Here is a 27,863-nt window from a genome sequence, read left to right as displayed (position 1 = left end):
ATTAGCTTGATTTTAATGTTTCTGCTCCCATTAAAGTCTCTGCAATCTACTAAACATTTTAAGTACCAACAATTAGTCCCTTGTCTTAAAGAAATGAGTAGTTGTTCAAGAACTCTTAATTGGTAATCAGATAGGAATGCCAGAGTTGTTTGTGGGGCATCTAGATATTTGGATAAATATCTGATACGTATCAGCAGGCCATTCCATTCAATAGGAACAGTCTCACACATTCAGTATTTGAATACTGGTACAGAAATGTGTTGGAAAAGTAGAAAAAGCTCAGTTCAAAAGCTATGCAAGCTGCCATAATTTAAAGGATAAATCACAAAAAAATAGCTTATGAAGAACAAGACTCTGGCACTATTTACTATGATATATTTTTGTACTTAAAATGTACACTTATTTTCATTCAACTGCTCTCTAGCTTCTGTCATCATTTCCTTGCCTAAACCAGAGAAATCACTGAATTAACAGCTTTTGACTATTCATTTACATTTTAAAGGCTACTTTCTACTCTAGCAATAGATTTTGAGATTTGCTAAAATAATTTTCTAAATCAAAAGCAATCATGAAAAACATGCTCCATCTTCTCATTGTACAGTGAAAAGTGTATTTCCTTAAGTGACTTAAGGACTTATTTCCAAACGAGAATGCACAAACTGCTTGGCAATATCCAGATAATTTAGCCTCTGCAAAGCTAAGGATGACTCAGTGCTTACACACGCACACACTGACACCTACAGATACGATGCCAAGTTTCAGAGGTAGCCTTATCTCCAAATCTTTTAAAAATGTCAGTGTAAGCCTTGTCGTATTTCCTCAGGCAATGCTTGGAAAACAGAAGAGCTAAACTGTATTTACGTGAGATAACCTGACTTTTATTACATGATGAAAAGAGATGATGTCCATATCACTATAAAATGTGGAAGTCAAGCATTTTTCTAAATTCTGATGACAATAAATATTTTTACACAATAGGAGCTCTAACTCCTCTGGACAAGTATAGTCAAAAACTTGGGAAAACATTTCCCTATTCCAAATATGGAACAATGGAAGTCTCTAAAATGGTCACATTGCTCATCTCTTAAAAAAAAAAAAGAGAGAAAATGTTAAAGTAAGTATTAGAAGAACCTCTTCATTCTTAACACTGTTAAAAAGCAAGAAAGAAAGATACAAAAAGGCAGAAAGAGTAAACCATCCAGGTAAAAGCATAAAATAAAATATTACCTTTAGCTGGGTTTACTTTTATCCCTGACCTATACAGCATTTCCTCATTCTGCCAGTCTCCATTCCTGATGGCCGTCTTGAGTCCATAGAAAACAATTAATGCAGCTGTAGCATAAAAAATCAAGCTCTTGAGAAACCTCTTTTGGACTTTGACATAAAGGGCTCTGGCACCCACTGTAATGAGGAGGCAAAAGCCCATACTAGGAATATACAATACTCGCTCTGCAATTACAAAGCCGACATAGAAAAACAGGTTCGTGGCAGGAACAAAGGGTATTATTAACAAAGATAAAGACAGAACAACTATGTTCTCCGTAGAAGGAAGCTGTGTTCTCTGCGATGCATTGTTTCTAATGCCATTTTCTACTTTGGATGCAAAGCTGGGTTTAATCTCTGAGTTCCCGTACTCCACCTCTGAATGGCAGCTATGTCCATTTGCATTCTGCTTGCCATTTGTTACAAATTTCCCGTTGCATTCTCTTTCTATGCTTGGGCTCTTCAAACCATAGTAGGCGAGGAGGAGGAGTCCAGTATAGAAGGCCACAGTGTGTAAGTTCCTCCAATCAGAAACTGTTTTGAGCAGAGGCACGGCATCCATTGACCAATCAAAACTGAGGGTATCTGGACATAGCAACAGCCAAAGGTTCTTGGTTGGCAAGTAGAAGAAGGTGAGCGTGCGAGCCAGGAGGCTGTCCGAATCAGCAGCTGGGTTGTCAGAGTTGGAAAAGCTTGGTGGTTTGTTTCCCATCCAGTATAAACGGGCACCCAAAAGGGAAGTTCCCCAGAAAGTTAACAAACTAATGCTGAGAAAAAGAGACAAGTTCTTCCTCTGAAACCAAAAGAGAGGGGGGAAAAAATTAAGATCATCATCAATACGGCACAGTACAGATCATTTAAAAATGAAAAGTCTTTTTAAATGGACAACTAAAAACAGAGTATTAGGTTTCAAATACATGACTTTGTTTCTATCTCCTTTAAACATGCTTATGGCTCCTGTAAGCTTAAAAAAATTGACTATGGAATCCAATTCTGTATACAACTTTTCATGAGTATCTTTTCCTCTTGTTTCTCGCTAAATACCAGTAACCAGAGCGTCAATTTCTTGACCTCTATAAAACGGGTTGAAAATATTTCCCTCCCAAAACTGGTACTAAGTCAAAATGAGACCACAATATAAAGTACTCAGCACTGTATATGGAATATAGTAGACATCTAATAAATGTCTTCTTTCATTTTATAGTTTAGATTCTGGGGAAAACAAAGAGTAGGCATGCCAAAAAACATGGAGTTGACAGGATTCTGCATGGCTCAAAGGAAAAAGAGAATTTAGCTACAGGTATACCCTGCTTTTCAAATGTTCACTTAATGCCACTTTGCTTTTACAAAAGACCTAAATTAGTACCTATTCTCATTAGCAACAACAACAAAAATGCAAAGAGGATTTTCACTTTTACAAAAAAAGGTGAAAAATGAAAACAGGTTCAGGATTTGTTTTTGCAGGGAGCCATCTAGAGAGAGTGGAATCACCAAGGTTTTTCCCGGGAACTACACTCAGAGCATCAAGCTGCCACGGCTTTAAACTGTTTCAGGGACCATCTGCACTTCATCTCCATTTATTTTGTACATCTGCTACCAAGATGTTTCCTAAGGTAATATAGCTTATTTGCTTTATGCTGTTTCAGCTTACAAAAGGTTTCACAGGAACAAATACTTTCATATAATAAGAGAAACTGTGGTATGTCTATGCCAGTCCCTGTTTAACTATCTTGATCTCTTTGCAGAATTTATAAACTGGGCTTTCATCTGCTATCTTGTGCTCTCAATGACATCAGTGATAATAAACATCTAATAAACTCAGGAATACCAAAATTTTCATGTCAATGATAACTTTTTAAAAATAAACTGGCTTTAATAAAAAGACAACTGAGGGAAGAAGGCCAAAGGGCATCACTGTTAATAAGAAATTTCTGGTAAACTCTTTCAACCCAAATAAGAATTTAGTGACCTCAATTTAAGTTCCGAAGAGGCAGTGGGAAAGAGAGAAGATCCGACCCCGTTTCCCAACTTTAATGATTCACTGCTAATGTGATCTCTTACTGAGATCACACAGAATGAGTGCACACATTCTGGCACTATATAAAACTGTCTTCCTCAAAGACATTGAGAAAGATGCCTGGAACCATACAAAGAATATGCCCAACATTTAGCTTAAAAAACAACCTATAAAAGGTAACAAAAGCAAAAATAAACAAGTGGGACTATATCAAATTAAAAAGCTTCTGCACAGCAAAGGAAACCATCAAACAAAATAAAAAGGCAAACCACTAAAAATGTGAGATAACATTCACAAGTCATGTATCTGGTAAGAGGTTAATATACAAAATATATAAAGAACTCACATAACTTAAGAGAAAAAAACAGCAATCTTTTAAAAATAGACAGAAGATCTGAACAGACATTTTTCTAGAGAAGATATACAGATGACCAACAGGTATAGGAGAAGGTGCTCAATATCACTTATCCTCAGGGAAATGCAAATCAGAATCACAATGAGATATCACTTCACAACTGTAAGAATGACTATTACCAAGAAGACAAGAAATAGCAAGTGTTGGCGAGAAAGTGAAGAAAAAGGAACACTTTTGCACTTTTGATAGAATGCAAAGTGGTGCAGCCACTACAGAAAACAGTGCAGAGGCCTCTCAAAAAATTAAAAATAGAACTACCATGTGATTCAGTAATTCCACTTCTGGACATCTGTCCAAAGAAAATGAAATCTCTATCTAGAAAAGATACCTACACACCCATAATCACTATTTACTGCAACATTATACAACAGCCAAGACACAGAAACGACCTAAGTGTCCATTAATGAATGAATGGATAAAGCAAATGTGCTATATATGTACAATGGAGTATTATTCAACCATTAAAATAAAAGTTCTGTCAACAGCAACAAAAGAGACCCTGAAGGCATTATGCTAAGTGAAGTAAGTCAGACAGAGAAGAACAAATACTGTATGATCTCACTAATAGGTGGAATATTAAAAAAAAACAAAACTGAACTTGTAGATAAAAACAGACTGGGATTGCCAGAGTTAGGAATTGGAAGGACAGCCAAAATGGGTGAAGGGGTAAAGATACTCAAAAGGTAAAAAAAAATGTCCTGTTACAAGATAAATAAGTTCTGGAGATGTAATATATAGCATGGGGGTGGTAGTTAAAAACATTGTATTGCATATTTGAAAGTTGCTAAAAGAATACATCTTAAATGTTGTTATTACAAGAAAAAAACAGAAATTTGTGTGTTTGTGGTGATGGATGTCTGCTAAATTTACTGTGGTATTCATTTTGCCATATATACATATATCAGATCATCATGTAGTATACTTAAAACTAATTCAATGTTAAATGTCAATTACATCCCTCCCCAAAAAAGAAAAAAATCCTAGTCCACAAAGCAATGTATTTTGAGCATGTACAAGTTCTATGAAAACAAGTGTCTTATTATATGATGCAACCATCACTGAACTGTCCTCCTCTGACTCTCTCATTCACCCCACCTCTACTTGCTAGAAGCCACGGAACTCATCTGGGATCATCTGCTCCCTCTCTACTCTGAACCTATGTCAGCAAAGATCATGATATTACCAATTGTTATTAAATACTAATGACATCTTCTTAACTTTTCTTCTTCTTCATAGTCACTTACCCAACTGCCTACTGGGCACAGTCAAAGATACATTAGGTACCTTAAATTCAAACTGCCCAAAATAGAAATTTTTCATTAATGTCAGATCATTCCCTGGTGGCTCAGTTGGTAAAGAATCTGTCTACAATGCAGGAGACCCAGGTTCAATCCCTGGGTGGGGAAGATCCCACGGAGAAAAAAAATGGCAACCTACTCCAGTATTCTTGTCTGGGAAATCCCGTGGGTAGAGGAGTCTGGTGGAATACAATCTACAGGGTTGCAAAGAGTCAGACATGACTGAGCAACTAACATACACACACATTAATGCTAAATTCACAGAATTAACTGCCTAAAATTAACTGTTTAACAAGTGTTAAAACATTTGTGGCAGATTCCTGCTCAAAATTAATTTATGTAATGCTACATAGAATTTTTAATGATGGGGGAATAAAGTGTTCATTAGCCACCAATCTTTCCATTTCAGGTCTGTCCTAGCAAAAGCCAATGTTTAAAGACACACTGTTATCTAAGGATAACTTCTACAAACTATTCCTTTGCTCCTCTAAAATTCCATCCAGTAAAAGTTCTAAAATTTCTTGATTTTAAGGGAGAAAACCCACAAAACCATAAAAGTTGTAATAATTTGTTAGATCAATCACATAATTGAGTATTCTTAGATTACACAAAGGAGAAACATATTATTTGGCAAAGACAAATGAGGCAAGGTACCAAGTTATCATAAAGAAGACAGATCTGGGAAAACAATTCAACTTTGAATTTGTACCAAAAGTCCATTTTGTAACTGAGTATTAACCAAGTGCTCAAGTGTAACTACGGCCATTCTACTACAGTATCTTCTGGTGGGGGTAAGCAGAGAGGATGAGAGGGAGGAAGAAGGCATTACAAAAACAGCTATAGTCAGGCAAGAAAAGTAAGGGAGTAAGAGAATTACATGGGGAGAGAAATGTAATCAGGTTTCTTTGCTGGTCATGAAACTCCAGAATAAGTTAGTCTTCAGTTCAGTTCAGTCGCTCAGTCATGTCCTACTCCTTTCAAGCCCATGGACTGCAGCATGCCATGTTTCCCTGCCCATCACCAACTCCCAGAGCTTGCTCAAACTCATGTCCATTGAGTCAGCGATGCCTCTAACCATCTCATCGTTCATCGCCCCTTCTCTTCCTGTCTTTACTATTTCCCAGCATCAGGGTTTTTTCAAATGAGTCAGACCTTCGCATCACATGACCAAAGTAATGGAGCTTCAACTTCAGCATAAATTACCCTTGCTGCTAAGTCGCTTCAGTCGTGTCCGACTCTGTGCGACCCCATAGACAGCAGCCCACCAGGCTCCGCCATCCCTGGGGTTCTCCAGGCAAGAATACTGGAGTGGGTTGCCGTTTCCTTCTCCAGTGCATGAATGGGAAAAGTGAAAGCAAAGTCGCTCAGTCGTGTCCGACTCTTAGCGACCCCATGGATTATAGCCTACCAGGCTCCTCCGTCCATGGGATTTTCCAGGCAACAGTACTGGAGTGGGGTGCCATTGCCTTCTCCGAAATTACCCTTAATGATTACATAATTCTGATTATTTAATCATAAGTTAGCCTTAATGATTATATAATTTTGATTCCTATAGAAATGTCATAAGGCAAAACTATCTTATTCATTAATTTTTAATAAAAGTATCATTAAATTTTAATAAAGTATTATAAAAATAAAACATTAAGAATTAAGACATGATAAAATCATTTTAGTCTTAATTATGATGGAAGAAAATATCAGTACACTCAACTACAAAATAAAGATGTGAGTAATGAGGACAATTCAATGACAAATATTATATAAGGAGGCTGCGTGCATGCTCAGTCTCATCCGACTCTTTGCAACCCCATGGACTGTAGCCTGCCAAGCTTCTCTGTCCATGGGATTATCCCAGCAAGAATACTGGAGAGGGTTGCCAATTTTTCCTCCAGGGGATCATTCCCAACCAGGGATCAAACTCACATCTCCTGTGTTGCCTGCATTGGCAGGCGGATTCTTTACCACTGAACTACCTGGGAAACCGTAAGGATAAGTGCTGAGAAAATGAGAAAAATGAAAAAGCCTGAAAAATAAAATGTTCATTAACTTATAAAGTATTTTACATTTTAAAACATTTTCATGTACAGTCTCTAAACAACTGACATAATAACCAGGATCAAGAGACCCAAAGGTTCTGAAGTGAGCCATTCTATATGTTCATTTTCCCATAATGGCAAAATCTACGTGGGCTAAATAAATGACACTATGAAAGGAAAACTGAGCTAAATAGGTTAAAGACAATTAAGGCTAAAATTTTAAAAGTAGAAGAATTTCTAAAGCCTTGAGGTAGGTTCATACTTTAAAAAGTGGTAGCCAAAGATTGAAATTGTGACTTTCAAGACTCTTTAATGCCTTCTCATAGAATTTTGTTTAAATTATCGTCTATGAGAATGGGACTCTGATAAAAACCAAGTCTCACTTCTAACCTCATATTCACTAATCCTATGGAGACGGAAAGCTTTTATTTCTTGATTTGGCCGCTAAACTCTGATTTATGGATTAAGTCAAATTAACAATTTTTATTGAACTACAACTCGGAGCCAAGTGACCATGTGATTAGCCTCAGCACCTCGGCACTGTTTTGTTCTCCGAGTGGGGCAGCAAAATGATTCAACACAGGTATTCCCAAGATAAGGCATGAGAGTTCTGATGAACTGCCACCTTAGACTTGAAAGTCAAAACTGGTAAAACACCACATACAGAAGATGAGATTCCAAAGTCTGGGAAATTTAAACATGATCTGGGTATAACTTATGACTGAGAGCATTGTAAAAATGATTGCAATTTTACAGAAAAAGCCTAATCGGTTCAGTCAACATATTAATAAGGCTGCTTTACATGGCAGACACTCTTCTTTTATGTGCTGGATATAAACCCGTAAGAAGAATGAGAGCTCATGTATTTTTGGAGCTTCACATATTCTACTTTGTCGAGAAAAATAATTTGGAAGGGGAAGGATCATAGTGGCTTCAATGATAGTTTTCAGACCTAAAGGATGATCAACATCAATTGTGAGCTTTTAAAAATACTGATGTTCTAGTATAAAATCTCCACAGGAGATTATAATATAGGCAAGGTTGAGAATCATCGAATATTTGCTCAAGTCTAATCCTTATTACTACCACTGAAAATACTGTTAGACTCTAGCTTTCATTTCACAAAGTCTAAGGCATATTTTCCTCATATTCTAAATGAAGGAACCATAATGAAATGTAAATAATGCTTCCTTTCAGGCTCTGGGACAAATTGAATTCCTAGTGTAATAAATGAGTGCCATGAAAGTCAGGCTCCAAAGAAATTGAGATCTTTGGAATAAGTAGAATTCAGGGTTGAAATATTCAAGTCTTGTTGCAACAGACAGAAAACAACGAGTTTGTTCTTAGAAAAAAAAATGAGTCTTCTAAGTATGAACCACAAAAAAAACAAATAATCCAATAGTAAATACAGGTGTGAAACTACAGACATGAAATTCAGAGGAAAGAGAACAATAAATATTTGAAAAGATGCTCAATCTCAATAATCAGTGAAAGTTGAAGTGAAAAGAACATATTTCAAGCAAACTTAAGCAAAAAAAAAAAAAAAAGAAAAAGAGCTGGATATTCAAGTCCCTGAAATTGTGCTGAAATGAGAACTACCACACACTGGGGAAAAAACATAAATTGTACAAGTTGGGTGGGAAATTTGGAAGCGTTCAGGGAAATTAATAATTTGTATCCCCTATCATTTGGTCATCTGAATTTAGTTACATACTCTTTAATAAAACCTCTCAGATCTGAATACAATGTCATCTAATCCAGCATTGTTAATAAAAGCAAAAATAAGGAAAGAACTAAAAACTTCGTTACATCAGTATGAAAATAAATTATGGTAATGATCATATGACCTAATGTATAATGTAATTAAAAGGACAAGCATATATATAATCTCTATATATAGTATACAGCTATGTATATTTATCTAAATATATATCAACGTGAAAAATGCTATATAGCAATTAAGGCAAACAAATCACTTTACAGTAACATAGCTAGTGAAAAATCACTGTGTAAAATATGCATATTATAAGATCATATTAGCCATTCAGGAAATAATACTCTGTTTTATTCACAAATGCATGCATACATTTGTAAAGGTTTTTTGTTGGTTTGTTTATTTTTTCCAAGTCTAGAAACAATTAAACCAAACATAAGATGATGAAATATCTGGGACAGGATACGGCATGGAGATGGACTGATGGGTAAGAAACAAAGGTAGCTTCAAATTTCTTAGTTGCTATTTATTCATAGCCCTACAAAATTTATTACAAAAAACAAAAGCTTTGAAGATCTGTTATGCCTAAAGTTATAATTCTTGAGTTTAAAAGAGAATTTTTCTGCTTTGAAATATACAAATAATGTTAACAAATCTAAATTCTGGTTACAGGCACTTAAGTATCTGATGTGTTAGTCTTATAATTTTCTATATTTAATAATTATGGTAGCTATTATAACTTTCTTAATTAAAAGATCTTTTCCATGTCCCTATTCAATCTATTTATAATTATTTTGTAATCTTTACCCTAATTTTGCTAGAAAATCTCTTAATTTCACAATATACCCTAGCTGGCATACAAAATTATGATGATGTTACCCTACTCTTTTATATCTGGGATAAAATAACTGACACATCTTTGAATTCCCAGAAGTTAATACACACTCTGACATTTGTAGGTATTCAAATAAATTATTCTTAAACTAACTCTGACCCTCGAACCAAGTCTGTTTATACCTATCATCTCACACATTTTGAATCTTGTTATGCTAAATCCTCATTCCTAATCCCTTATGAAGGGCTATAAATTAAATAGTATTGCACAACTCCAAGGCTATTTAAAAACAGCTTGGTTATCAGCATATACAGAAAGTTGGCCTTGTCACCTTTATATCATAACATTTTTTGCCTGTCTCACTCTCTCTCCATGAAGAGTACACAAAAAAGCAATGACATATGTTCTGGAGGAACACTGTTCTGACTATTATTTCATTCCAAGAGTAGAATTAAAAATGGGAAAATGACTAGATCCCTAAAAAAATTCTCAGCAAACATATTTTATGTTAATTATTGAATGGACAGGGTTCCTTCATGGTTCAATTCACTATCTACTTACCAAATGATATAAATCTGCTTCATGAAAGCCTAATTTCTCTACAAATTCAAATATGTTCTTTTTTTCTAAATTTCCTTTAACATAAAAAGAGAAACCAGATCTAATCTCCATTTCATTTTAAAGAATTATGTATTTCTAATCACAAAATTTTAGAAATTTTTCTGAAACTGTCAAATAGGAAATCACAGAATGGAAATCAGGTAAGAATATAAAATTCACAGCTAACAATTTTATCTCTCGTCTTTGGATACTAATGGAATAAAAGGATGCAGCTAGTGCTTAAACAAATAATGAGAAATTTATCATAAAATATCAAAGTCTTTCCCACATATCACCTGAAATATGAAGGCACAGCTGATGAGAAGACCCTGCCACATTAATTAGTGGTGATGTCTTCATAGAAACCATACAGTGATTTCCCCCACCCATCAATGGGAGTCTTTGACTAATGAAATAATATAAAAGAAAAGCAAAAATCAATTACAACAGCTCCCCTCTATATTGTTCAAGGAAAACTACCATTCATGATGGCAGCTCCAATACTGCCTTCTGCTCTCACATTTTGTGAGACAAAAAGGAAACTGAAAAGAATTGTTTCAGACTCAACGAAAGAAAAATGTAAACATTCCGCCTTAGAGTATTAAAACCATCATGAGACTCACTTTTTGGCAAACTAGTGAAAATAAATTACTTAAGCATAAGACTCATTTAATTCCAAATTAAGCCCTTGGCAATGATAGTAGTGTAGTAATAATAAAGTAGATAAAAATCAGTATCTGAAAGTTATAAGAATAACTAAGAGAAAAGACTATACAGACATAACAAAAGTTGAGCATCCTCTATTTTGAATCTACCATTCATCACTGAAGTCATAAGCTTTTGTTATATCAACAATACAGGATTTCTCCTCACTATTCTCCTTTCTGAAATAGTTCTCACTGGAGACTCACCCAAAACATTAATATAAAAACAGATTTTTCTGAATACATAACAAGAAAGAATGCATGGCTAAAAGTATAATTGGAAATTTTTTTCTAGACTATATTCTGAGATTAATCAGTTTTGCCATAATCAAGTTGTCAGGGTAGTTCTGTTTCCCTTCAAAGGAAAAATTGTTTTCCTTATTAATAATTACCCTATAAACATCAGAAACTTTTTCCTATACCAACTAACACACAAGATAAAAGAATTTTAATATTTGATATTTCAAAATTATAGAGAGGTTCAATGGGTGGGTTCATCTAGTCTTTGTGAGGAAAGAATTTAAAAACTGAGAGCATTAAAAAAAATGTTAGTACATTAAAAAAAAACACATACGTTAGCAAGATACTTAACACTTTTATATTATAAGGATTTTTTTCATTTATTCAAGCTGACTCTAATATACCATAATACTTTCTGTTAAGTTTGGCCATGTATTAGAAAGTATCCCTTATAACCAGGCAAATATTGAGCAGCTTAATAAAATCAGATATAGATTAAAATTCACTGAGAAAATGTACAGACTCTTTAGACAAGATTATAACTTATCCAACAAGATTTTCATGAAGGGAAGAGTATGGTCATATAAAAATCCAAAGAGTTTCAAAGCATATTCATGTATGTGATACATTGAATAACACATGACATTTATCCAAAGTTTAAAATCAAATATATTTGGATTAATTTGGTAATAAAAAGCAACCAGAAACAACAGGATTTTTTAAATTTAAATCACAACTATTAGCCTGTTTGAAATTTTCTCTTCATGTGATATGTCTTCATGTGATACTAGCTAATACTGGAGAAAACGGACATTAAAAATTATTTTAAAATGCGATGTAAAGAGAAAAAAATCTAAGATGATCATCTATTGTTCTTTAAGTATAGTTGAAAACTCCTTAATTTTACTTAAAATTTTGTTTTAGTTATTCCTTAAAAGGTGTTACCTAGTGTTCACATCTTGATTTCAAATACCATTTTCCAATAAGAAGAACTAAGGTTCTTTGGAGAAATGTACGGATTTTAGAGCTGGGCCAGGAAATATAGAAGGTGAGCCTGGAGAATCTTGTAGTGCTAGAAAGTAAGAAAGTGCTCAACAAACATACACACACACATCCACCCCAGGATATGGCAAAGGGTCAAAGGGACACAGGCACATGCTTAAAGCGCTCCCCTGGCCAAAGCCAGACAATTTGAGCAATAAAAGAAGTAAAGTAGTATTACGTTATAATCTAAAGTATAAAATATCCATGAGTCTATATTGACAAATGATATAATAAAATTATATGAGAAAATGGGAACAAGAGGGAATATAACTTTACAAGAGAAAGTTGAAAAACACTATCTCAGTCAAATGATCAAGGTCAACCTGAATAGTGATATATCACGTTGATAGAACGTACCCTTCATTTCTGATATTCTGTGATGAAAATGTCCCTTTATCTGTATGCTTTCTTTCAAAACCAAAAAATCCTGTCTAATCATGTGAACAACATCAAGCCAATTCCAATGCAGAACATTTTACCAACTATCTGACTAGGAAACCTCAAAATTGTCAAGTTTATCAAAAATAAAAGTTTTGCAAAACTGTCAAAACCAAGAGGAGCTGACAAAGACATGACAAATAAATGTAATGAGCTATCCTAGATGGCATCCTGAAACAGAAAAAAAAAAAAGGGCATAAAGGAAAAATGAAGGAAATCTGAATAAACTATGAACTTTATAGCATGTATCAGCATTGGTTAATTAATTGTAATGCATACACTATACTAGTGTAAGCTGTCAATAACAGGCAAAATTATATGTGACTACATGAGAACTCTGTTCTACTCAATTTTTCCATAAACCTAAAAATGTCCTAAAAAATAGAGTCTATTCTAAAGAATGGCTGTTACTAGAGTAAGTGTTGCTAGAAACCAAATGAAATTAAATAGATGGCCTCTGATGGGTCAATATCTAGGAGCCAAAAAATACTAACTGAAAAATTAACATCAACATAAATGTCTGTTAACATTTTACGTCTTCAAAATTGAAAGGACAGTATAAAAGAATGAAGTAAATGACCACAGCTGATTATATGGACTCTGAGAGATGATATACTGATTTCAAATCCTGTTTTGAGTTTTGTCTGGTATTCCACAGCTTTTGTTTTACTAGAAACCTCCAAAAGAGAAGCAAATATCCTGGGAAGGACACTTCTAAACCCATGGCTAGGGTGTTTTGGTTGGCATGGTGACCCATTCTTCCTCATTAAGCTAACATGGGGAAATGAAGCAGTTAGCAATTCCTTGTGCACCCATGGCGAGCTGCTTCCAGAGCTAAGTATTAGAAACTGAAGTACCCAAAGAGTTCAGTTACTGAAACTGCACGGGTGTGCCACAGCCCCGAAACCATTACACTAAAAGCTACCCCCTTGATGCCAGCCTTCAGAGTAATCTTGTTTAGCTTAAAATAAGAGGTTTAACGCTTCCCACCAGGCAGTGCGCTATGGTCAAATCAGGTTAGCCATGAAACAATCCAGCCTTTATGAAGAAAACATGTGAAGAAAATAGCCTCACGACCTAAGAAACAAAAAATGCTTTAAACCAAAGAAGACACCTCTCTGACTATCAAAACACTTTCGGTTCTTACTAAACTACTTCCCCTATATTTTAAGATGACACACAATAGGGGGAGAAATCAAAATAAAAGTGCTCAAAATCAACAGAATTTGGAAAAGGAACTCTTTTTCTATCCATCTCTCAAGTGGGCAACTGCACTGCAAATGCATTTCCTGTGCCAATGGATTCAAGGGCAACATTCTTTTAACTCTGTGTGGCTTTAGTGCCACAAACCAGCCATTATGAGATGCGTTCCAGTCTCATTAATGAGGTAAGCATGTGAGCCAGCATTTTGGAAACATAAAGAGACAAATTATAATGAGACTTCACTCAGTGGGGAGGCCAAGATACAGCAGTCTTTTCTCAAAGAGAATAGACAGCTATTTAATGCATGTGAGAGTTTTCCTACGAAGATACAAAAGACACCAATAAAAAAAAAGATTTCATATGTATATAAACAAATAACACACAGACCTTTATAGGTAGGTTTTCATTAATAAGCATAATTTTAATGCTTAATGTCTTGGCATGGAAATGTGTTCCCATTCTATAATTACACTTATCTTCTGCTAGATACAAAGAGTAAATTCAATGTCTAAATGAACGAATGATCCTTTACTTATTCTCAAGGTTAAAAATGTAGCCCTTTATCTATACAATCCTCAGGTGGATTTTGTCTATATTCTCAAGGTGCTCACGGATATAAAATAATATTTTTTTAATTGGCAAACTGAGGTAGAGTAATCAGAGTCTTTGAAAGAAAATTTTCACCTGGGAAAACATCCATCAATTTTTCAAATTCTCTCAATATCTGGTGATTACAACCATTCAGAAATTCCCAGACAACACTCTGGCACAAACTTAGACATAATAATTATTTTGTCATTCAGAACAGAATTAAACAGAACTGGAATCCTCAATAAGAACACTTGAGTAGAATATTCTGGGCTTACTAAGCATGAGGTAAGGGAGTCATCCCTTACTAAGGGGGTCATCATCTTTCCTTCCCTTTACCTCTGCCTAAAGACAAACCGAATAAGCAAACACCCACGCCAGATTTTCAAGTGATCAGAGTAGGAAGGGAAGTTATGGTTACTAGACTCTATTATAGAACAAAACAACTCTACTTTCAAATCTTTTTTGGGTGGACAATTTGGTTTCTTTCACTGAATACAGAAAGAGATGTGAGGAGCAGCAAAGTAGTGATGTCAGCAGGAACCTAAGGCTAGTGGTTCGAAAATACCTTAAACCAAAAATTGAGTCTAAGAATGGGTGATGTGGGCAAAAACAAAAACTATAACTTGAATTCTCATGAAGAGTCATCTCTCACATCTATGCATCTAATTACTCTGAAAAAGAATTTCTTCTGAAAATAGTAAGCCTAGATGGCAATACTTATTATAAATAAAGAGGTTGGCTTTTCTAAGAGCACCAATATTTGTACCTCCAAATAAGCATTTTTAAATGCATGCCTTTATTAGCTGAAATTAATCATCAAAAGGGCTACCCTCGAATTATACTTACTTTATGAATAATAAATTAGTTGCATGTTTCATATTATGCAGACACAGAAATGATTGATATAGCTGCCAAGTGGCCATGAGCCAGATGTTTGGGAACAGATGAAAATACAAGCAAGTTTTTCAGTTCAAGTTCTGTTCTAATGGCCTCTCCAAGTATGTCTTCTTCATACTTGGCAAAATGCAATTTTGGGAGCATTTTGGTAGCAGCTACCAATCTAAACAGATGAAATCTTTGTGTATATGCTATCCATCTAATTTCTTTTTTTCCCTCTTTTAATGTGAGATTTGAAATTAAATGTTAATTATACACTGACTTTTAGAGATTATATATGTGAACTGAGGTGCTTCAGAAAGTTCATAGCCAACTTCACGAGATTTTGAGACAGAAAGGAATTTGACAACTGTGAAACCTATGTAACCACTGTAGTATTCGTCTTCCACTTGAATAAGACTTCAATATAACCCAAAAGTTTGATCGGACTTTAAGTTAGTTTGAAAAAAAAAAAATCTGCATTTATTAAATACCTATTTTGAGGACCATTAAAACTCTCCCCATTAATCTTCCCTTTTTAGCATGTCCAGCTTTTGTAGCTCTCATTAAAGAATGATACTGCTAATCACTTCAAACTGGGTTAAAATCTAGTATTTTTTAAGATGTAGATCTTTGATTTTAGTAATATCAATTTTAATAACTCCTGAGTTAAGTAAGAATTACTGCAAAAATCTCTCATGAGTCTTCAAAACATATTTTGGATAATTCTTTCAGCCCAACACAACTCCAATTAGCACTAATCAATGCCATGCCCTAATTATTTAAAATTAAATACATTGAAGTTACACGTGCAAACATTTTGCAATTCACCCTGCATCCACTTCTCTTTTCAAGGTAACTCATAAGATAAGGCAACTTGTTTTAATAGATTATTATCACTGGATTACATCCAAAAAGCATTTGTCTTATGGGAATTCTGTCTGCTTTAATAGTTGTGGTTTAGTGGATGCTCCCAGACTAAACTGTCAATCATTTTGATTGGCTCCTGGCCCCAAGAACCCTACTGGGAGTCAAGCAAGAAGTTTTTTCCAGGTGTGTGACTGGCACTCAGTAAGTCTACATGAAGCAAAGGGGAAGGAAGTGATTGGTTAAAATATGACTGGGATGCTCTGGCTTGTTATCCCATATTTAATATGCCCTTGTTTAAATGCACTAGTCCCTGTTCCCTCATAATGTGATGTGTTAGGCACGTTCAACACAGCAATAGACACCAACAATGCTTAGAAGTGTAGAAAACTCAAGCAACCATTGCCATGGGCAAGTCAAACATTAATAAAACCCAAAGATAAAAAATCATAACACTGTGCTATAAATTTTGATAGCCAGAAAATAATAAAAATTATAGGATACACATGAGTCTTTATTTAGCCTCTGTGACTCAAATATTCCCTTTTAAGGAGTACCAGGAAATTCCATTTTTGAATAGGTTCCATAAGAACTCCTAAATATCCCAGCATTTTACAGTGAGGAGCAAATTTCTCAAAATATCATTTCTGTCCTACTCTGGGCCATATCTCAAATCTACCCACGTATTTTGTTCCTTCAATAATCTAAACAAATTCAGGTCATCCAAATAATATGCTAACATGACTACAAATTAAGCTCCATTCTATTTTTCTGTGAGAGACCAGATATTACAAGGAAAGAGAATTGTGTGTAATTGCCTAATGAATTCAAACACCTGTTAAGTCATGTTATCCCTCCCAGATGAGGTCCCAGCATCTAGTAAAGAGAGCAGTGCCTAGAAAACAACATTCTATTCTGTCATTATATTTCACTGGAGTGTGGGAGTAATCATTTATTAGGAGGAGTAACACTAATTTTGAAGCTTTAGTAAACATTATACAGAATGTTCTTACATATATTATCTCAAGGAATTCTTTCTAAAACCTTGTTTGTAAACTTTGTCAATTTGTATTTTACAAAAGGGTTGGTGAAACTCAGACGAAACAGGTTGCCCAGAATCCCAGAGCTAATGGGTGGAAGGACTAAGACTCCAAGTTATGTCCTTTAAAAGTCCAGGGTGCCATGTCCTACCCCGGCCCCCACCAAACCACCCAGTTCCCATTTTGCAACCACTGCCTCCAGTCCTTCACCACTAGGTTTTTAACCTGCTCTCACCCTCTCCAACCTCTAAGTGATATCCAACATAAAAGACCATTCACTTCCACAGGTGATGCTCAAAAGGCCACAGATGGGCAATTGCTAGAACAGGCCTAGTGATCAGAGATATCTATTTGTAAAATCCCAGAACTCCGGAGATTTATCTCCTCAATGTTGACTTCTGTGGTGAGGAAATGGATGCCCATTGAGTATAAATACGCTCACCAAGCACACAGAGCTATCTGGTCAAGGTCGGGATCAGAAATTTCATCTGTCTTTGTGTTTGTGGCATGGAATGTGTTCCCTCTGTTTCTAATCTTAATCATACTCTTCAACAAGAATCTACAATAATTCAGGAATAGACTCCAATGTTTTTGACCAAAGTATTCAAAGCTATCCAAAATCTGGCCCACCTTTACTACATAAACTTCAAAATTATCCAGTTATCAGCCTCATTACTCTATATATGAAGCAAATTTGCATCCATTTACCTAATGGTGCCATTATCTTAAATGTTCTTTTTCACCTCCAGCTTAAATTCACAAGACATTCCCCAACTTCTCCAGGTTACATTAATCCCTGCCTTCTCAAAGCTCTCCAGTTTTATAAATGTGTACCATATATGAAAGATATATTGTAAAGGTCAAGTCTAAAGGTGCTAAGGCCCACAGTGACACTAAACACATATAATCTTAATGATTATCAGAAATAAGTCTCACTGCTCCCACAGAAATACAAGCTTCTAGAGGGTAGGGGTGTGTCTGTTTTCTTCACTAAAGTAAACATATCCATGGTAACTGGACTGGCACCTGACACAAGGCACCCACTCGACACTAGATAGATAAGTAGGCATATGAATGATTGAGCAAATGAATGAATAAATGAACAAACAAACAAGGAACCAAGATAGCAGTCTAGAAGGGAGTTGGAGGGCAGATACGAGGGTGGTTTTAGATATGGCAGAATCTTGATACAATGATCAAACTTTCCAATCAGATCTCTCTAGTCTACATACCTATAAAAGACAATATAGAGAGGGGGTCCTTTACCCTAACATTTTTTGAAGTCCACGTGGCTAGGTGATGATGCAGCTCCTCATTTCTTTAACTTACATAGTTTATGTCACTGTCCAAAACTTATTTAACAAATCATTTACTTTTCCTGGTGGGTGCTGTATTGACTTAAGTGTTAGAACAACGTTACAGCATTTAAAAGTCCCTGTAGCTAATAAATCCTATCTTGCTTACTGAGGAAAAAAGTTCAAATATATTTTTTAAGTATACTTGAAACATGAAGCCATGTCAGTTCCTAATCTTTAGGGCTCTTTGTAATCAGTGAAGAATAGGAGAAGAATATAGTATCTTAAAGAAAAGAAAAAAAGGAAAGGGAGAGACAGAGAGAAAAGGAGTCAGGAAGATTTTTAACCATTAGACTTATAAGTTCACCTGAACAAGATGGCAGTGATCAAATGACAGGAAACCTCTGGGCATCATCAGCTCTAAATGAAGAGCATTAAAAAGCCCACTTCCCTTCCCCAAGGTCTTCAGGAGGTGATCTGAGGTGTTAGAAAAGTTTGTAAAAAAAAGGTATAACACTGGACAAATGTAAGACATTACAGATATGAAGGATGGACATTCATGAAACAGCTATGTTAGTTCCTTCAAAAGGATGCTATTGTGAGATGTGAGAAACTTCTATGTAACTGCACACCTCCCAGTAACTGGAGACTATCGTCCTAGGGAGAAAGCTATTTTTAATCTCATTTCTAAACATCCCTATTAAAAAAAATTCAGTCACTTCCTAGTTTAGTGATGTACAAAGTGAGAAATTTAATGATTAATAAACATAAAAATGGACTAATCTTTGCAATGTTAGATAACAGTATCAGAATATTCAAACTTACTGAAATTCTCTATTGAACTCTGACTTCTAAAAAATATATAAAATAAGAGGAACAACCATTCATATGATATTTATGGCACATATTTTAAAATTGGTCAATTTTCAGAGAAGCGGAACCATCTTAAAATGGATAAAAAATAAAACCAGTGCACATTAATGGAACATTTAGCATTCAGAAATTTCTACATATGAATTCATTGAATCTTCAAAAAACCCTCAATTTGAGGTGTCCTGAGACACAAAGAGGTAAAATCAGAATTCCCAGATAAGGCCACCATTTAAAACAGCAGGCTTTATTTATTCATTCCTTCATGCAACCAGTTGCCTCATTAAGATAAGGAAGAAAATATTACAAATCATTGCCAAAAAATCTGAAATAACTTTAAAAAGGGCCAAATGTAAAATTGCACTTTAAAAAAAATCCTTAAACAATACTTACTAAAATGTAATATTTATACAACATTCAGGACTGAAGATTGTGGCTTGATGAGTTTGAAAGAAAGGGAAAGAGATGCCAAATTCATGTGGATCCTTACAGATTTAGTTATCCTGGAAAACTCAATCAATACTTCCAATGATGTTTGATTGCCAAGTGCTCTTCATTCAAACAAGACCTTCCCAGTGGCACTAGTGGTAAAGAACATGCCTGCCAATTGAAGAGATGTAAGAGATGCATGTTCAATCCCTGGGTCAGGAAGATCCCCTGGAGAAGGAAACAGCACTCCAGTAGTCTGGAGAATTGTCTGGAGAATCCCACAGACAGAGGAGCCTGGTGGGCAACAATCCATGGGGCTACAAAGAGTTGGATATGACTGAAGAGACTTAGCACAGCATGCCTCATTCAAACAGAAGGAAATGGCCAATTTTCAAAAAGACAGGATGAAAGTTATAACACAGTAATATTGTCAAACTTTCCACTACCTCCCTGGCATTTACTTCTCAGTTGTTTTTTTCTTTTTTTGTTTTTCCAGTGACAGCTCCCCTTCATAATAAAAATGCTTGGCCTTTGTATAAAGAGGAATAAATAAACAGCCTCAGCATCTCTTTCTTAATAATTTGCAAAAAACAAACAAAAAAAAATCAAGGAAGATGAAGAAAAATTCAAGTATCCTTCTATTACAAGCTAAATTTGTACTGAAGATATATTTTTACAGCTGTGATGAACTTCGAGAGCTGGTTATTCTTGGAAACTGCTTTCTGCTTACTTGGGCTTCCTTTGTGGGGAATTGTTACCAAAGTTTATTTTGCATGATTATTTTGAATGAATTTGGTATCTAGAGAATAGTAGAAGTGCTAAATTTGGACTTGAATTTACTTTCCAATTTTAGGGTAAAGGAGAGTCGACTAATACAGAGCAGGATTGGAGATACCTGCACGGTGAGCTCATTGGTACTCAGATAAAATACAGAGCAGAAAATGAGAGGAAAGGACTTGTGTTCTCAGGGTTACCTTAGACAAATTCCACCACTCTAGATTTCTACCACTGTAACAGAAGAAGATTTATATCCTCTTGACAGAAGTATTAAAGATTCAGATAAAAATGAATGTGAAAGTCCTTTGTAAATGCATATAGGAAACTGAATGAATGATACTACAGTAAAGATATTATCCCAAACTCAGCCTCTATGGAGAGCATGTATGACTTAATTCATTGGGTGTGTATATCAACGAAGGTACTAAATAAAGTCAGCAAGCTATAAAGTCAGAAAACTGACCAAATCTAGTGCCCACCAGTTTTTCAGATAAAGTTTTACTAGAACACAGAACATTCAGTTGTTTTCAGTAATCCCAGAGTTAACCTGTTGGCATGGTATCAACATGACAGAAAATGTTTACTATCTGACTCTTTATACTGTTTGTAAAGGGTCAATATGAGCCTTTACAAAGGCTGTGAGACAGAGGATTCAATATGGAGAGTTCTCAGTCCAAACCACTGTTTGACACTTGACAATATTATTTCGTTTAGGCTTTTTTTTTTTTTCCTTTTTCAATTCCCCTACAGAGAATGGCAAATTCAACTTGGTATTTCAAGAAAACATGCTATTTTTCTTGCGTGGAAAAAGGATCAAAGTCAATTTCTAATTACATGCCTAAAATGACAGCACAGCTCATGTAAAATGACATAAGGAAACAATTATGTAGGCTAGAATAGGGAATTAAGAAATAGAAAATATAATGGACTTCTGGGAGAATCCATTGAAGAAAATGAAGTATTTGAGTTTAGAAGATAATGAAAAAGATAACTTCAAACCATCATGATCAAAGGGAGATATGAAGATAATTTAGAGCAGATTTCTCTGAAAGGTGAAACAAAACATAGAGCCCAGTTCAGTTTGCAATAAATACTCGGTCCTCAAAAAACATTATTATAAGTACTTGAGGATATAATCTTCTGTTCTGGGAATGAATGAAGTACTTCATATTGGCATACTAATTCCATCTTTCCAATCAGATTATTTCAAGACAAAGAAAGTTTATTATCTTACTTTTTTAAAAGATTTGCAATTAAATTAATTTTTAATTATGATTAAAAATAACATGATATAATTTGGCTCTTGAAGCATCCCCAGAAATGTCCATATTAGGAAAGTAAACCCTGGAGAGGTTAAATTACTTGTCCACAATCACACAAGCAGGTAGTGGGAGAAACTGTGAGAACCCAGGCCTCCTGATTAGAACTGCAGGATTTATGTCATTATGCCACATGGCCATACTTTTCACAGCATGTTCCCTTTATCTCTGAAATCACAACTTCTCTCAAATGTCTAACATTTTTCAGAGGCTAGAATGTAATTAACCTAGAAAAAGGCCACCAGCTGCATGCAAAGGTGTAGCTTCAAACAACCTTTATATAAATCTGATGTAAATCAGCAAATGTCTTAATGGCATATTAAACTTTTATAGAATCTTTCTCCCATAATTAACTATGTTATTGCTCCTTTAAAACTGCTCAAAAGTAAATCTACCTCTAGGGAATAAGCTGGGATATATTTTAAGGATGGCCATTTCTTTAAAGGGGTAAAGAAATACCCCAAATTCTTTTCCATATTTAAATATGTTTAGTTTGTCTAAAAATATGCTTCTTTTTTTTAAAAAGTTAAGGAATAGAAATTGAGTCTATCTTAGATTTTAAAGTGCACCTTTACACTTTGATAAAACCCCTGGTCACAGCTAAAAATAAGTCAACAATATGTACTTAAACACAACACAATTACTTCTGCATGTGTAAGACATCTGTAATACACACTGAGAGGCAAATATGTGAAAAAGACTACAAGGTACTCAGATTCCTATTTACACTATAACCAGTTACTCATTCAAGAACCAAGAGCTACATGTACTAAACACACAGCCAAGAAAGCTATCAAATACTGATGTCAGATTCTTACTGCAGAAAATTACACTTGTGGAGGGGCCTACAATTTATCATGATTTTGAAAAAAACTAGGATCCAAGCATTCTGACCCAAACATAACCCCAAAGAAGATAACCTGATTACCCAAACACCACAACCAATTTGTTAAACAGTAAATAAGACAGGCAAGCATATTAAAGACACCATTGAAAACATGCGGGAATCTCTGTAAGACTTAACCAACCAAATGGATTGAGGTCAGAACTTTTTTTATACAGATCTTGTTAAACTTGGAAAATCAAAAAGAAAAAAGAAGTTAAAACAACAACACTACCTCTTTGAAAACCAGTAACTTTAGGTCCAAACTCCCTCACTCTTAATTTCAAAATATGAAATTAAGATTATGATAATAGTTGCAAAAACTTGGTGAACATATTCAAAAGCAACATGAAGAATAAACTGATTTTATGATATGCAAATGATATCTCAATAAAACTTTTAAAAAATACAAAAAAGCCCAATCTGACATGTGGCTATTTACAGTCTTTATTCCATTTATTGTAAATATTCATATATTTCCCTTCAGAAATACTAAAAGTTTCTTAATCTGGAATGTTGCCATGTTAGCAGTGTTACATGATACAGAGTTTATGCACCCTGTTATCTCCAAAATAATTTTTAAAAATCAGAATTACATCTGGCCTCAAAAGTTATGAGTACTGAACCAGGGAACCTAGAGCTCTTTTTTTATATAAATATAGGGAATCTCAGATTCTGAAAAAAACTCTTTACAATCCACATTCAATAAGGCCTGACACATCCTGTTCAGGGAAGGACCCCCAAAAGACTCATAGGCACTGGACATCACAACACTGCTAATCATTCGAAGCTGTATCATATTTCTAAAGAAATTTATAGGAAAAGGTTTTTAATCTGAATTATAAAGCAAACTCTGTAGCACAGACTTATCTTTTCCCTTATAAAGCCATTAGGAGCGCGTTGCCTATACACGTAAGCTAATAAGGTTGATTAGCAATGATGCAGCAATATGAATTCAGAGTCAAACCAAATGCTTCAATGTGAACTGACTCCAGAAAATTCAATTTTGCATGCTTTGGGGAAGCACCATGCATTATAGAAGAGGTACAGAAAGTCATAAGGAGCCTCAGAAGCAAATCTAACCCAGCCCAACCTCAAAGGATGTATATACAAGGCCCCTCTCTTAAATCTGTTAGAGTAGGACAAACCCATGGTGGACATGCTATGCCCTTGCAGGCCAATGTGATGTTGATGATCAAGCTCAGAGTATCAGTATCTCAATGCCTGTTACTCTTCTGGGATAGGAAGATGAAAAAGAAAGAAAGTATCCAGTACTTGTTCTCAAGGAAGCTTCTAAACCATCTACATACACATACACACACACACACACATACACACATGCAATAAGTACTATTCATATACTACCTTAAATGATCAGGCTATATTTTACTTGAAGGAACACAAAGACAATGATCTGTACTGAAAATGATCACTGCATTTAGAATTAGCATTGCCTTTGAAATCCACCTTCACTGCATGCTAATCAATTCAGGGGGATTCACTCAGTCTCTTGTAAAATGGGTACAAACAATGACCCCACAGGGTCACTGTGACAGTGAAATTAGAAAGCAAATGTAAAATTCCAGGGGGTTGCTCAGTGGTAAAGAATCTGCCTGCCAATGCAGGTGATGCAAGAGACATGGGTTTGATCCTTGGGTCAGAAGATCCCCTAGAGGAGGAAATGGCAACCCACTCCAGTATTCTTGCCTGGAGAATCCCATGGACAGAGGAGCCTGGCGGGCTACAGTCCATAGGGTCTCAAAGAGTCAGACAAGATGGAATGACTGAGCACACATGCGCACATAAATTCCAAGTGAGCAGTTTTGTCTGTTTTCTTCATTACTTTATCCTTGACACCTAAAAAGGCGCTTCATATTTAGAAGACACTTGGTACTTATTTTTCAAAAAAATGAAAAGATAAGAAAGCATCTAGCAAACTTGTCACGTGATAGGCACTGAGGGAGAAAAAAATGGAAATTGACTCTGAATCCAAATTAAATGCACAAGCATGAAATGGTTTTCAGTTCAGTTCAGTTGCTCAGTCGTGTCTGACTCTATGAGGCCCCATGGACTGCAGCACGCCAGGCCTCCCTGTCCATCACCAACTCCGGAAGCTTGCTCAAACTCATGTCCATCGAGTTGGTGATGCCACCCAGCCATCTCATCCTCTGTCGTCCCCTTCTCCTCCTGCCTTGAATCTTTCCCAGCATCAGGGTCTTTTGGAATGAGTCAGTTCTTTGCATCAGGTGGCCAAAATATTGGAGTTTCAGCTTCAGCATCAATCCTTCCAATGAATATGCAGGACTGATTTCCTTTAGGATGGACTGGTTGGATCGCCTCACTGTCCAAGGGACTCTCAAGAGTCTTCTCCCAACACCACAGTTCAAAAGCATCAATTCTTCGGTGCTCAGCTTTCTTTATAATCCAACTCTCACATCCAAACATGACTACTGGAAAAACCATAACTTTGACTAGACAGACCTTTGTTGGCTCAGTCTTAAAAAGTTAAAAACAAAATTCTGGATGATATGAGCTACTGAGTTGGCATTGTTTTTCTTTCACTCAAGACTCACCCCTACCCAAAGGAACCAGGATAATATATTATCCATCTTTTTATTTTTAGCAGCCATAAAACTAGTAATTGCACGTAGAAGTGTGTATCACTTGTATTTAACACTAATGTAGGCAAACAGCACTGTTCGCAAGACCAAATAATATGAGAATGACTGATTCTTTCATCTTATTTGGATTTTCCATTTTAACCAAACCAGGAGCTTTGGTGTTAAAACTATGGAAGGAGATCCCTTCTTCCCTAGGCACTCTCTGAAATCCTTGGGCAAGTTAGTTACTTCACTCCTATAAACCTCACTCCTATAAGTTTCCTTATCTGTAAATAATATCTACTCTCATAGAATGGAACAAAGAAATGCATAGAAGACACTTTGCTAGCACACAGTAAGCTTTGATCAATGGTTGCTGTTGTCATAATTACCACCAGCTCTGTGTATATGCAAATGAAGGCTAATGAATTTAAATGGAGTATTTCTCTTCCTCTTTAAACAATATTGAAGTCAGCAGGGCTGCAGAGAAGATTACACTACAGAATGCAAGAGAATCAAAGACTACAAATTATCCTGTCCAAGAACCAGAAACTTTCAGCTGCTGCTTTGACAGCTTAAATTCAGCCCTTTTCTCACTTAGCCTGCCCATTTTTCAATTGGCATCTCTGCATTTTCTCCTTTCTGGCAATTTTACCTCTGAAGTACCTTCATTTTTGGAACCGTCCTCTCTTTTGACATTAGGGTTGTCATTCATTTGAATAATCATTCAACGGAAAGAAACTAAAGTCATATTGTATGATCACAAGAAACTTTAAGCGTCTTTAAGAAACAAGTGGCATCCTACACCATTCCTGGAATTGTGAGTATCAGGGTGAACAACAATACACCAAGCTGATGAGTCTACTGCTAATGCCTAAAATTTTTTTGCTCCATGTTTGCACAGTGGTGCCTTGGAGAGCTAGAACAGGGTGTAAAAGAACAGCCAAGCCAGTATTCATCTTCTCCACCTCTAAACCAATCCCAGGCTCAGTATCCTCAAACAGAAGATCCCTCTGTTGAGGGGTAATCTATCCCAAAGATAATATCCTGTTAGTAAAGGAAATTAATCAAATTAGGAAGAAAAATACACTGATTTTAGTCTTTTTGTATTAAGCTTCTGTTAGCTACAAAAGTATATGCTCCATTTGAGGGGATTCCCTGGCAGTCCAGTGGTTAAGATTCCACACTTCCACTGCAGAGGATATGAGTTCCATCCCTGGTCGGAGGAATAAGATCTCTAAGGCGATGCGGTGTGGCCAAAAAAAAAAAAAAAAAGTATGTTCCATTTGAATATGGGCTTAAATCAAGCTGGAGCCCTAGAATGGCAACAGGCAAATACAGGAAGCCTTAAATCCTGGAATTACTAACATAGCTAAAGAGAAAGTATCTAGGGGGAAATAAGAAGGCAGTCTTACTCATGACACAGCTGAGGAACGGTACATGGTGGTGGTCCATTACAAGTCTCTAAAGTGGCAAATTCAAAATTATTTTCGTACTCACAAGTTTGTTTGTTTGTTTGTTTCTATAACTTAAAGGCATGAAAGCAATGTGCATGGTGGTAAAAGCACTGGACCACTGGAGGAAGAGGTACTGTTAACTGTATACCCAACTAATTTCTGTGGACCCCAAATTCTGTAAAAAGAGATAGGTTAGCATATAGATACATAATTTCTAATATCCCTTCCAGACCACAAAATCTTGTGTCTTTATGAAAATCTCATAATGTTTCATAATATTGTATGGGGTATCAGATTCTCAATGTACATCAGTAGGTGCCAGACCCAGCTACTCATCAAAATTACAGGGAAAGCAGCTCTTTCACCTCTTTCCTGTTTACCCACTTCTGCTGCCCTCTAACCTTAAAAGAACATAATTATGGGAATGAGATCACTAAGCAATTGGAACTAACCCCTGACTTATGGTCTCCTGAATGCACACCCTGCCTTGTCTAACCTGTTAATTTTTTTCCTAGATAAAGAAAAGAATGAAGAACTAAGCTGCTAAAAAATGACTAGCTCTCTACCTGCAACAGCCCACCCACCCCCCCCCCACCACCACCACTAAGCCCTTCTAGCAATCCTGCAGGCAGATCACAGTGGGATAAAATAACACCTGGAGAGTCTCTTAGTCTGCATACAACCAGGAATGATGCAAAACCAGCCTCTCCCCACTACCCCACTAGTTCCCTTTAAAATCTGTCACAGCTGAGCAGAATCTAGAGTTGGCCTCTGAACAGGAGTCCATCTTCTCTCCAGATTGCCAGCTTTTCTGATTAAAGCACTTTTCCTTTCTACGGACACTTGATTCTTGAATTATTGGCTTATGAGTGGCAAGGAGATGAACCTAGACTTGATAACAACAGTGGGAATTTTTTTAAAAAGTAGATCTATTGGAAGGACTGATGTTGAAGCTGAAACTCCAATACTTTGGCCACCTCATGGGAAGAGTTGACTCATTGGAAAAGACCCTGATGCTGGGAAGGATTGGGGGCAGGAGGAGAAGGGGACGA

At 35.7% G+C, this 27,863-nt stretch overlaps 1 protein-coding gene and 1 long non-coding RNA gene across 22 annotated transcripts in view; one reads left to right on the top strand and one right to left on the bottom strand.

Moving 5' to 3' along the window:
• TMTC2 (transmembrane O-mannosyltransferase targeting cadherins 2) overlaps positions 1-27,863 on the bottom strand; it is a 416,895-nt gene that overhangs the window by 212,184 nt on the left and 176,848 nt on the right. For all 20 annotated transcript variants that reach the window (XR_014083335.1, XR_014083337.1, XR_014083332.1 and 17 more), the window contains one exon: positions 1,228-2,056. Coding sequence is in view for 11 of the 20 variants with exons in the window: in XM_081594871.1 (XP_081450997.1) it covers positions 1,228-2,056 (829 nt within the window). In the remaining 9 variants the exon portion in view is untranslated. The remainder of the gene's footprint in view (positions 1-1,227; positions 2,057-27,863) is intronic.
• On the top strand, positions 1,888-27,647 carry LOC145546837 (uncharacterized). Of its 2 annotated transcripts, none has more exons than XR_014083339.1 (5): positions 1,888-2,563; positions 2,728-2,876; positions 9,162-9,230; positions 26,890-26,941; positions 27,327-27,647. It is a non-coding gene; the product is annotated as an uncharacterized LOC145546837 (long non-coding RNA). The 2 variants fall into 2 exon arrangements; XR_014083340.1 differs by having other exon boundaries at positions 9,157-9,230.

The sequence above is a fragment of the Giraffa tippelskirchi genome, chromosome 4 (assembly GCF_054371585.1).
Source record: "Giraffa tippelskirchi isolate mGirTip1 chromosome 4, T2T-mGirTip1v1.2.pri, whole genome shotgun sequence".
Lineage (NCBI taxonomy): Eukaryota > Metazoa > Chordata > Mammalia > Artiodactyla > Giraffidae > Giraffa > Giraffa tippelskirchi.
This window is presented reverse-complemented; position numbering and strand designations above follow the sequence as displayed.